We start from the raw sequence: 12,017 nt of genomic DNA on the forward strand, positions 1-12,017 counted from the left end.
CATAGACACAAACAAACATGCACTCTCACTCCCACACACTGTCACATCCCCCCCAACCCCACTCCACACACACACACAGATTCACCAACAGACATGTACATGGACACGTAGACTCAAATATATTCCATATATCTTGGAGGCACATGTAATGTTTTCTATTATGCAACGGTGACATGGTACATGGCAAGCACAGCGCCAATCAATAGGGAGCACATAAGGAATGTTTATTGAGCAGTCTGCATCTGGGTTCACACCAACTCACCCCAGATAACATCCACAGCCCCTGGAGCAGATCGGTACCAGACCAGGGCCACACACCAGCCCCTGTCCCAACCACTATCTGGGGCAGTAACCTTTTTTCCCCCCTCCTGTCCTCTCCTTTGCACCTGTTTGTTTAATGCGCCTCTCACAAACCACATCCAACTCCCCTGGTCCTATGGCATTCTTGCAGTTGATGTTCAACGGTAACCATGCCAGCATGTGCCAGCATGTGCCAGCATGTTCCAGCCTGTGCATTAGCCTCGACCTGGCAGTGCTCCAGGGCTCCAGAGTTTCAATAGGGTTTTGGCTGGGGACCAGCATACCATTCAGAACAAGAGGCAGCCTGAATGGTCCTGCTGTCACCATAGAGCGGCTCCCATGATATGATAGATCGGGGATAGATCACACACTGTTTAATGGCCGCTTAAATGCCACTCTGCTCGGCTCTATCCATGTGCGTCGATGGAGCTGGCAGACCTTGACGGGGAGCGGCTGGAAACAACCGGACCGTGTCGGCAAAGCTTTTTGGCTTCTAGCCCTCAGCTGACCTGGTGTCACCCGTAGGTGTGGACGTACAAACAGCTTGTTCATCACCGTGCTTTTGAAATCTTGGAGGCCTGAGACAGAAGGTCAAGCTGATTATAGAGTGACATGGTCTTCTGGTCAGCTATGTGGTTCAGTTACGTGGCCTCAGACGTCCCTGGGGTCGTTATCACCCCTGAGAGTATGTCACTTGTTGGACAGGATCCTCAAATGCCCCTCTCACAGATTCCCGGCCCATGGAAAATGCTTTTGAAAAAGGACAAAGGCACAGAAATAGAATACTGGACATTTATAGGTCAGTTAGGAAGAGGATGGAAAAGACCAAACGCCTGTGTGGAAAATGTATTTTAGCTTCCAGTGTGATTTGCAAGTCACCGGTTGGACAAAGATCAAAGTGTTTACCGACCGTCCTACAAGTTTAGCGGAATCAACCTCTAAACTACAGCAAGTTCCCATCGTGGCGTGCGGTGCATGGAAACCATGGAAACCACTCGGCAGAGTTTTAGAGCGATGATGGATCTCGTTTTAAAGAGATGATTGATCTTGTGTGCATAGTGCTGATAGTCCTGAGATCATGCTAAACTATATGTGACAGTTCACTTACAGCATTCAGTAATGCTATATAGGAGGTCTGAGTTTATGTTTGCACTGGTCTGTTAACAACCCTACTGGCACTCAGCACACAGCTATGCTGTAGTAGTGAACCATATAATGTCTAAACCCATGTCTGAAACACCATGAAAACTGATTTATTGTTTAGATTTAAGATTAGATATGTATATTACCTCTTTACCCTAATCTAATGGATGTTTTGCATGTGCTTCTCATGGGGAAAAGGACACATAAAAAAACTTTTTTGTCAAAGTGTGAGATCTGGGAAGAACAGCCAGTTTAACCGTTTAACCGAGTTAATTGAGCCAGTGTATGTGGTTGTTGTTTCCACTGTTTTTTTTTTTGTTCCGAGGCCTTTTCACAAAAAAATCCTGAGGTTTCATCCACTCCCTCATTTCAGCTGCATCTCTGCCAAAAGCCTTTAAAAATCTGCCCAGTCAGCAATCCTCCTTTCACAATGAAGCTCCCTCTTATGAGAAATACAGGATTCAGGAGGATCTTCATGTAAACCACTTTTTACCCTAAATACCCTAAGTTGAGATTCAAAGTCTCATGTTGAGCCTTCTTTTCTCCCCCACAACCTGGCTAACCCTGCCTGCAAGAGGACAGCATGAACACAAAGTGGTTTTAAAAAAACTAAGACTTGTTTGCACTGCAAAGCACTTTTAATGGGCATGTTTTAAAAGGCATTCACATCAAAATAAATACATGGCAAATACAACTGTATTCGGTCCTCTATGTTAAGCGGGGCTGTCTCGATGAGGCCTCTTTCGCTGGGCACAGTTCATGTCGGGTTCAATCGACACGGTGACGTGGAACCAAAGATAAATCATAGGCACGGCACTGGAATGAAGGGTCCATGGGGTCAGCTTATGATATGTGCAAAGCCGAGGCTGGTTATCAATAGTTATCAATATAGAACTCTATAGAGCTTTCAAGCTCTGGTGTGTGAACTGCACGTATCTCCACTGAAGTACCGAAGTTCCTGTGAGCATGGCCTTTCCTCAGTGACTCACAGTCTACACTTGAACAGGAACACACTTAGTCAGGTCAGGACAATGCCATCGCAAAACCCCAAAGACCTTTCTGACCACCTGCTTGATTAGAAAGATCAGAGGAGGGGGATCTGTCAGTCAAGGGTTGGATTATCTGTGTGTCACCGAGGCATGGGAGTGATGGTGGCAGTGGCAGACTCGACTTGACAGAAGCCACCGGCAGGACCCGCGGCACAAACTTCACATAGCAGACACAGAACAAGCACAAACTCAAAAAAGACAACAAAACAAAAACAACAACAAAGAAAAATTCCTTCAGGCTTAACGTCCTAAAAGGTCGTCAACTTCAATTCAACAAGAGCAGGCAGAAAGCAACAAAATCTCTTGGTCCCTTAAGAATACTTCAAAGAAATAAATGCTTTCTATTTCTTCATTTGCTCAAATGGACACGAGGACACAAACTGTGACATTTATAGGACAATTTATGTGTCCAATAGCCAACACCAGCCCCTGAATGAGGCTGTTCAAAGGTGCATAGAGAAAATGTGCCATGTCGCTTTAAGAAACACAGGCAGCTTCAGGCTGACCGATTGTTAGCGAGGTTATTTTTTACCCAGACCTACCCTGTCCTGACCTAGATTCCTTTTGAACTTTAACTATACAACTGACAGCACCTCACTGTGTAAGCACAGTCTTGATTTCCTTGTTACATAACCAACACATCTGCCGCAAATGTCAGGTGTTAAATAATACGTTTTTGGGATAATTTTGTGCTCTACTCAAAATGTAAGAACATTTAAGAATCAATGCAAAAAACAATGATGCACCATGGCTAGGTCAATGGCATATGCAACAAATAAAGGCTAAAAAAGAATTGATTGCCAGAGAAAATTACTCCTGAAGAAATGCTGGTTTTACTCGTGTGAACTCGTGAAAGAGGAAATGTAACTGGAGCTTCTCCCAGAGTCCTCTTGGGCATGCCACCTTTTGCGTTGAACATATTTTTCTTTCTTAAATGACCAAATCTGTAACACCTGTCTGTGTTAACGAGTTAAAAGAAAGGACTGATGATCATCTGACATTGATCGTCTATGACCTTCAGATTCACTCCAGGCCAAAGCCCTCTGCATTGGAGATGGCGATGGTTAACTTTTGTCTTAGTTCTTTCTTGCTCTTGTACGGAGGTAGGCCGATCTGGTTGAAACACGTGTGGGACACCGGCAGCCTGGGAAAAAAAACACAGGAAGGATGAAGAATTACATGAAGCTCCTCAAAGAAGGACACAGCACACACAGTACTTGTTTTTAATTCATCTTGTGTGTGATCTGATCCACAGAGACAGTAAAGGGCCGTCCACACTGCCAATGATAGCTAGAACAATAAATACTGTAAATACTAAAACAAAATAATATTGCTCTTGCTCATAACAATGGCAGCGTCCACACCACACACTAGAACAATAACAACATGAAGAACGATATCATTGGGCATCACTTTTAGAGTGATTGTGTGAATGATAAAAAAAACTGACAGCCAATCAGAATCCATGGAATTTTAATCAAGACATGAAATATTTCTGAGAGGTTTTCCCTTTAGATGGTCAGTGTGTCAGTGTCACAAGATTTGATCAGTGCTTTAGTTGTTGGAGTAGTGTCTGACGTCACCTATATTAGTTAGTTTGCTAGTTTCAGACAAACTATGAGATGGATTAATCAGGATTGAAGAGTTCTTCATTAAAGGAAGTTCATTAAAGTTTGAAGTTTGACACTAATGTGTGGTGAACATCACACCGCCCAGGCTTGTTTACTTTGTCACTTCAAGTCAATTCAAGTCAAGTGTGACATATTTTGAATTGCTTCTCACAGCAAATTGACACATGCGATTGATTTTGATGAATTAATCCCAAAGCATGTAATTAATTCAATTTTTGTATTGCTTGACAGCCCAGGAAATTGTTTCTATACCTAAGTACATCTGTGGTAAAAATAAAAAATCAGTTTTAATTTCTTAGTCTGTGCTGCGAATTTACAGATTCCCAGTTGGATGCACTGCCTGCATTGTGGCCTTTTTCAGTCGTCTTTTGGATGCGTATCATAAACATCATTATCTGCTTCGTGTACTTTTTCAGTCGTCTTTTGGATGCGTATCAACACATAAACATCATTATTTGCAGCGAGGCCTGAAGCCAGAGCCCAGAGAAGAGGAGTGGCCTACCAGTCAGTGGAAACATCATTCTTGGTTATCTTGAAGTTGAGGTCGGCCATGCCTCCCACGGGAACGCGGTCACTTCCGGTGCAGAAGTGGAGGAGGCGTTTCTGCAGCTCCAGGGGGAACACCAGGACCACGTCCCAGAACGCTCTGGGGGAATGGAGGAGTGAGGGGAGTGGGATAAGGGAGAACATGGCAACAAACACGTAAATCACAGGGCTATCAACAAAACAAAACAATTGAATTAGGGGGCTCAAGAGGCCTCAATCTTTCCAGATACTTCTGTCCTTTGCTACTGTACCCTGACTGTAGATGACACACAATTTCAGACCTCATTAAAACTCCACAAATATCACTGATCTCATAAACTACAATAATCTTAATGAGATCATCCAATAGGGTTTATGAGCTCGACTAGGAACCCAAGCAACTGGTGTTTGAGTGAATGTTTGTTTGTGCATGCTGATAAATGGCCACTGTGAGATGAACTCTGTTTGAAATGTAGGATCGTGGACATTGCTACAGTCACTATGGATTAGGATGTAAGTGACGTGAGGAGAGGAGAGCGGGGAGAGGTCTGTACCGGATGGTGGGGTCCGTCTTGCTGTAGCCTTCGTACTGTGCCACCCTCTGCAGAGAAACCATGTCCAGGTGGGGACTGCCACACACCAGGACCTCCACTTCCTCTGGCCTCAGAAGCTACAGGAGAAATCATGGATTAACTGATGGAAATACAAATGGATGGATAGGAAGAGGGAGAGATAGATAGATAGTTCGATGGATGGATGGATGGATGGATGGATGGATTGATTGATTGATTGATTGATTGATTGATTGATTGATGGATGGATGGATGGATGGATGGATGGATGGATGGATGGATGGATAGATGGAAGGATAGTTGGATACATTGGCTGACTGGTTTATTGATCAAGACCTTTACATATCAAAACTTTGGTCTTGATATATCCCTGTTCGCTATTGCATGGCCATGGACCGCATTTAGAGAGAGTTCATGAGATTTCACAGAGACATTTCTGACATTCATAAGTGGTTTGTTAGAATATTTGGACTGTTTGCACATCCCAGAGATTATAGCCACTGCAATTTGAAAACCCTTCAAAGAATTCAGTTTATCTGAAACATTCAGTACCTCTGATGAACTCATGTTATGTAAGCTTCCATGAATACAAGTCATGCAAACAATACAAAATCAAAAAGCCTTGGTAGCTCATGTTTGCTCAGAGAAAGTCATTTTTTTCATGAAACACCAAATGCCTTGGCATCTCCTTGGGTAGTTATGACCAATCTGAAATGCCACACTATCAGCTATCGGGTGACGAAGGCATACCCAGCATAATATTTGCCACATCCGTGCCAAATACCACATTACCCTCAGATTGGACGCAACATCCTCAAAGACCAGCGCTGGCTTTTGAAAGCATGGGCTATCTGAACAGGGTGATGGCGTAAGAGCACAGTTATCTACTCCACCCTGGTTACAAGCCCTGGTTTATCTCCTACACACCCTGGTTACAAGCCCTGGTTAACCACAAGATTACAGCAAGAGGGGGCTTCTTGGAATTGAGGTTTCTAGGTGGATGGTTACAGCTTATACTGATTTACTGTCGCATGAACCTTATGTGGGTCAGAGTCTAACTACTGCAGACCCTTTGCCATAAAGATGAATGCACTCATGACACACATTATGGATGTAGTCCCAACAGTTTCACTGTTTAAGTTCATGGTAAATACACTCTCCAAGCATGACTTCATGTGAGCAGTTACTTCCATCTTGAGCACAATGACCCCTGTCAGTGTGGTATGCTTAACACACCAACTGGCCCACAGAGAGCTGAGGCAGTAATTATCCACAGCAATCAAGTGGACGTCATATCATTATATGGAGACAGTAATTCTACCTAGGAGACGCAAACACCAGAGATTTTGGTATGCAGCATCACCGACCTAACTTTTGTAACTGATCACAGATCAGATGCTATCTTTTGTCAGTAAGTAGGTCGGTACTTACTAAGTAGTTACTGGCTTTTATGGCTATCAAGTCAGTACTATACTAATTTAAATGTTGTTATTATTTATTATCTAGTCAGAATTACATGCAGATGTACAGTACGTGTATTAAATGATGTGACCGATTTGAGTCCACTTCTCCTGACAGAGCCAAGCTATGCCCTTGACCTTATCCAACTCAGATAAAGGGCACAGTTACGACAGCTTTATGTACACTAACTTATCACGTGCAAACCAACACCCTACAAAGATGGCAGGTCAGTAGCCAACGCCTTAAAGTCCAGTCCTCTGCAGTCAGACACCAGCTGATGTATAAGTATGATGTATAAGTATAATTTTATAGGCAACTAGTTTTGGTACCATCCTTAAATTAATTTTGATAGCATATGGTCATGTAAAGGACATATAAACACCTGTGTTTTTCCCACTAGCCATCCAGGCTATGTAGTTATATGTTCTAGGCTCTAACTCCCTGCAAAAATGGAAGAAAAGCTTTCACAGCATGATATTGCCAGCTATACTTCAAAAAGACACCAGTTAGTGTGTTGGAAAGCTTCGATCAGTGTCACCTGGGGTGTTGGTGGTGTTTGCAAGGTTTTTGCATGCCTTTTAGGTAGTTGGCTTGCTAGTTTTGGAACAGAACCCCTTAGTGCTGCTTTAAGGCTTATATCAGGCATATTTGTAATATTATTATACATGTACAAAAAAGCCACTTGCAAAGACTACAGTAAAGGTTCTGCGTAGAGCCTAAATGCAACCATAAACAATTAACTGAAATGGGAGAATACTACCCTTTGTGTTTTATAAAGTAACCAAGTTACTGTCATATTATTACGAACTGATTTAGATGCTGTGTAAAATGTCTTTCAGCTGGCACATAAAATCAGCTAGCTATGATCTGAGTTTGACATGATTCTGTATTCTGCTGGAGTTCTGAGCTAATAACTAGCACTGCAGTAGAGTGTCTATGGGAAAGAAAATGGAGATTTGCTGTGTCACATGGCAACGCAATGTTAATCCACTGTTGAGGATCAGCTGAATGTCTAGCTAACGTGTGTCTCTCTCTCGCTCTCTCTCTCTCTCTCTCTCTCTCAATGCAATCCTGACAAGGCATAAACTGCTGAAACCATCTGCCACGCTCTCCATCCCCCCCCCCCCCCCCCCACACACCCATCACCTCACACCATTTCTAACCCCCAGCCCCCTTCCCCTCCCTTTAGCCCCACCCAGCTGACCAAGGGCAGATTATGTAAGCCCCTTCCAGCGCAGTCAACTGTTGCATAACCCTGGATAGAAGGTGGAGGAGGGGGAGAGGACGAGGGACAGGGGGAGGGGGAGGAATTGGGGGGGTCATCATCTGGGACCGCAGTTGAAACGGAGCCAAGCGTGGGTCAGACAGATCGCCTGGCTGTTTTTTTTTTTTCCTTTGCGAGTCAGTGTGGAGTGGCAACGTGATAGCCCCCCGCCCCCTTGCTCTTAATAATGGCTTGTCATCTACAAGTGGCCATGCAGAGACCTAAAATACACCCCTCTACTGTGATGCAGAAGACCGCGTGCATGTTCTATGTTCTTCCTGTGTAAAGTGTTGATTTGTTTTGGGCTGAGCGTTTGATGTTGTGTTCTGCTGAATGACTTGAAGGCACTTGCCATTCTCAGGCTGGTAAAACAATGTCTTTCTCGACCCCAGGGTGTTTAGCTGCGTTAAACACAAAGTCGGAAAACTACCAGGCAACCGACTCCACCTGTTTGAGGTCAACCTTCTCTATCTCTGCAGATTCCAAACCCTGTTACACCCAAAAGCCAATAAAATGCGAAGGGAATTAATAAATTCAGCTGTTACTATGGCTGCCAGATGAGAGCCCAAACACGTACTCTCAGGGCAGACAAGAGGAAATTTCCATGGCCTTGTTTTTGTGTGAAGCCGAGTGAAAGGAGGAAGCTATATAAGGCAATTGTTCTGCATGGTGGTTCACCGACACCAAACTAAAATTACATAAACATTACTACATAATTTTGTCTAACTCCCTGTTCTTTATCTTGAAAAAAGCTTTGTCTGCCTAAAACATGTCTGTTTTGCACCAAATGCACATTTGCACCAAATGCATGGAAATGTATTATGTGTATGTCTGCATGTTCTGCAACACTCTATCTGTCTTATTTCATTCTGTTTGATAGACACCTTTTTCAGCCCCAGAACTAACACCCCAGCCCTTCCAAAACTGTGCGAAAGAAGCTCCAAATGTGAGAGTCTGTCTGTGCGTGGGTCTGCCAGTGCCGAGGAAACTGTGAACCGGACAAGCTCATTAAACCTGACGGAAATGTCACCAACTGACAAGTGACGCTCCCCTCATGAACCACATTAAGCCCTATGTAGACCCCCACTGCAGAGAATAACGACCCTTTTTTATACAGCAGCCCTTCTCCTAATTAATATTCCTGGTGGAGTGTTGGCCTTGTATGCGTTTGGTTTCTTCCTGTGGGTCCCCCCCTATAGCCGTTCTATAGGCCTCGGAAAAGAACAGGCTCGGCTCTCTTGGCCGCAGGGAGACTGTGTGGAGGCAGGGTGGGAGGGAGAGAGCAAGTGTGCACACGCATGCACACACACACACACACACACACACACACACACACACACACAAACACAAGCGCACACACACAAGCGCACACACACACACAGACACACACACAGACACACACACTGACACGCATGCAAACACACACACACAAACACACATACACACACACATGCACACACACAGACATGCACACACACACACACACACACACACACACACACACACATGCACACACATGCACACACACACACACAAACACACACAGACACACAGACACGCTTGCACACTTGCACACACACATGTGCGTGCATGCACACAAACCACACACACACAAACTTTGTCAGAGGGACTGCTGCCAAGGAAGGGGGTGGGGTGTCTACCAACACAAAAGCAGCCTTCACAGACTTCACAGACACACACAGACACACACACACACACACACACACACACACACACACAGAGCCCCAAACCCTGCCCTCTATCTTGCCTCTCCTGGCCTTGCCATCTCCAAACAACTCATGGAACATTCTAGAGTTCACAGCGCTTAGCAACCCACTGTCACAAACTATTAGACGCTGCTCGCAAATGACAATGTGATGATTACTGATGCACAGGGATGATGAAGAAGGAAAAAAAAAAACGCTTAACTTCTGCAACAGTTTTGTTGAGAGAAGCTTTCCTTAGGTTTTCCATTTTAAGCATTGTAAAAAAAGCTCCTCCCCAGAGGAACACATAATTCATTGCTCGCCGTTCTACAGGGGGAATGGAAATAGTTGCTCACCATAATGGCGTCGGAGGCACACACACTGTGGAAGCCGTGGTAGAAGGCAGCGAAGGGCTTCTCAATGGACTTATTCAGCAGGAAATCAATGTACAGCTGGACGTACTCTAAAGGAAACAGAGAAGGGGGACACTGAGTGCCCACAGAAAGCACACACAGGGAGGTGCCAGACTCTGTCTGACCAGGGGCCGGATCAGGGCCAGATCTGGGCCGGACACGGGCCAGAGTCTGAGTCTATCTTGGGATTTGTACATACAGGCCCTGGATATGGTTGTGGTTTGCTTGTGCAAAAACAGGTGCATAACTCATATTTCATCTCCAGACAAGCTTAAGATTATCTTCAAACAAGCCCTAGTGAGGACTGTCTTTCACATGAGTAAAATGACGTGACTCGCATTCCATAATATGACTTGAACATATTCAACATTTTCTATAGGTTATTTGAATTTTTAATTTTCAACTTCAGTAAATCATAGAGTCAAACACGGCATCTTCTCAGGTTGCTGACACCACTCACCTTTTCTATTCAGGTTGGTAACAGGAATCTTATCGCCGCTGGGTTTGAGATTATAGGCCTTGATAACTCCCATCTCTTCCTGAAAAACCTGAAATAACAGACATTCTCACCCTCTGGAACCGTGTGTCTATTCTTTGCACTGTGTGTCTATTCTTTGCATATGTCAGCAAAAGCTAGGAGTTGTGCTTTCTCTTGACACCAAAATAAACCAATTAAAAATCAAATATTCCTCTCAAATGTTCGACCAAGCGAGACAAGGCCCTAAGGACACTTCTCGGTGTGGGCATATTTCCCTAACCCAGAAGAACCTTTCTCAGCGTTTCCTGTGTGCTCAGGCATAAGGACTTGTAGAGGTGTGTGTGTGTGTGTGTGTGTGTGCGGAGAGAGAGGGAGAGAATGCATCTCTGACCTGGAATGTAGTGTAGAAGTCTTCCTCTACATTGCCCTCGTAGCTCAGGAGCTCTGCCAGACCGTGGGCAAGATCCTGAAAACAGAATCCTCCGATTAACAACCTGTACTAACAATATACCCACTTCATTAACCAGTCCACCACTCATAACCGTCTCTTCATAAAGCATTGTCACAAGTCATGACTGAAATATACAGAAATATCGTCAGAAAATGGACGACAACTTCAGAGAATGCCTCACAACACTGTTGTCAACAATGTGGTGTGACTGCGATACTGTAAAACAATAACCGACCCGCATATCTATAACAGTTTGTATATAGGGCCCTTTACAGATAAAAGTAAATAACCGAGTAACTTTGAAGCTATTTGAGAGAGTAAGATCACATCCTCCTGAATATATGATGAGAGTATGTACACTTGTAGAAGTTTCTGGCACCTAATTCTCTATAGGCACACTTCCCCATTAATACTGAGAGCAATCCCTCAAAGGGCAGGGAGCTTGTTGCACACCACATATTTCTACAAGACCATCTTACATAACTTTGCTATTAAAAGGTGAGCTCATATTCTTTCAATATGCCCAGTGCTTCTCTGTTCCTACAATGGAACACAATACAACAGAGCTGTGATGTTCTAATGGATCACATTCATTTTTAGTTATTGTAGAAAATGTTTGAACAGATTTTTCCTCTTTTTTTAAAATGTTTTCCTCTATCTACTAATCCAACCAGTTTCTTGACATACGCTTTTTGACATAAGAAGTCTTTGATCATTTTTAAAGGTTATAATCATTTATAGTGGTTGGGTTCAGCATGGCCAAAGGGTTGTATTGACCTGAAAGCAGGCTATGCTGAAACAGAAAAGAAAAAAACTGAAGTTTAAGTAACGCAACAGTGCAAAGTTATGCAAGCCAGCATTAAGCCAATCCAGCCTTTTTCCTTGTTAAGAGTATTTGGCTACACGCAACCTATGACTCCATCCTCACATATGACATTGAGAGTTACATGATAATAAAAAATGACAAAAAAATAGATGCTTCACTAAAGAAGACTTTTTTCCAAACTGGAAAATGTTTTCTCCT

At 43.7% G+C, this 12,017-nt stretch overlaps 1 protein-coding gene across 1 annotated transcript in view; it reads right to left on the minus strand.

Moving 5' to 3' along the window:
- Positions 1-2,154: 2,154 nt before the first annotated feature.
- The window catches only part of hectd2 (HECT domain containing 2), a 40,325-nt gene continuing 30,462 nt past the window's right edge, over positions 2,155-12,017 (minus strand). Inside the window, exons 16-21 of the mRNA XM_080834048.1 lie at positions 10,934-11,008; positions 10,525-10,612; positions 10,008-10,114; positions 5,203-5,318; positions 4,626-4,769; positions 2,155-3,636 (exon numbers count right to left, since the gene is read on the minus strand). Of these exons, the coding sequence (XP_080690174.1) occupies positions 3,516-3,636; positions 4,626-4,769; positions 5,203-5,318; positions 10,008-10,114; positions 10,525-10,612; positions 10,934-11,008 (651 nt within the window). The 3' untranslated portion in view covers positions 2,155-3,515. The remainder of the gene's footprint in view (positions 3,637-4,625; positions 4,770-5,202; positions 5,319-10,007; positions 10,115-10,524; positions 10,613-10,933; positions 11,009-12,017) is intronic.

The sequence above is a fragment of the Sprattus sprattus genome (assembly GCF_963457725.1).
Source record: "Sprattus sprattus genome assembly, chromosome: 3".
Taxonomy (NCBI): Eukaryota; Metazoa; Chordata; class Actinopteri; order Clupeiformes; family Clupeidae; genus Sprattus; species Sprattus sprattus.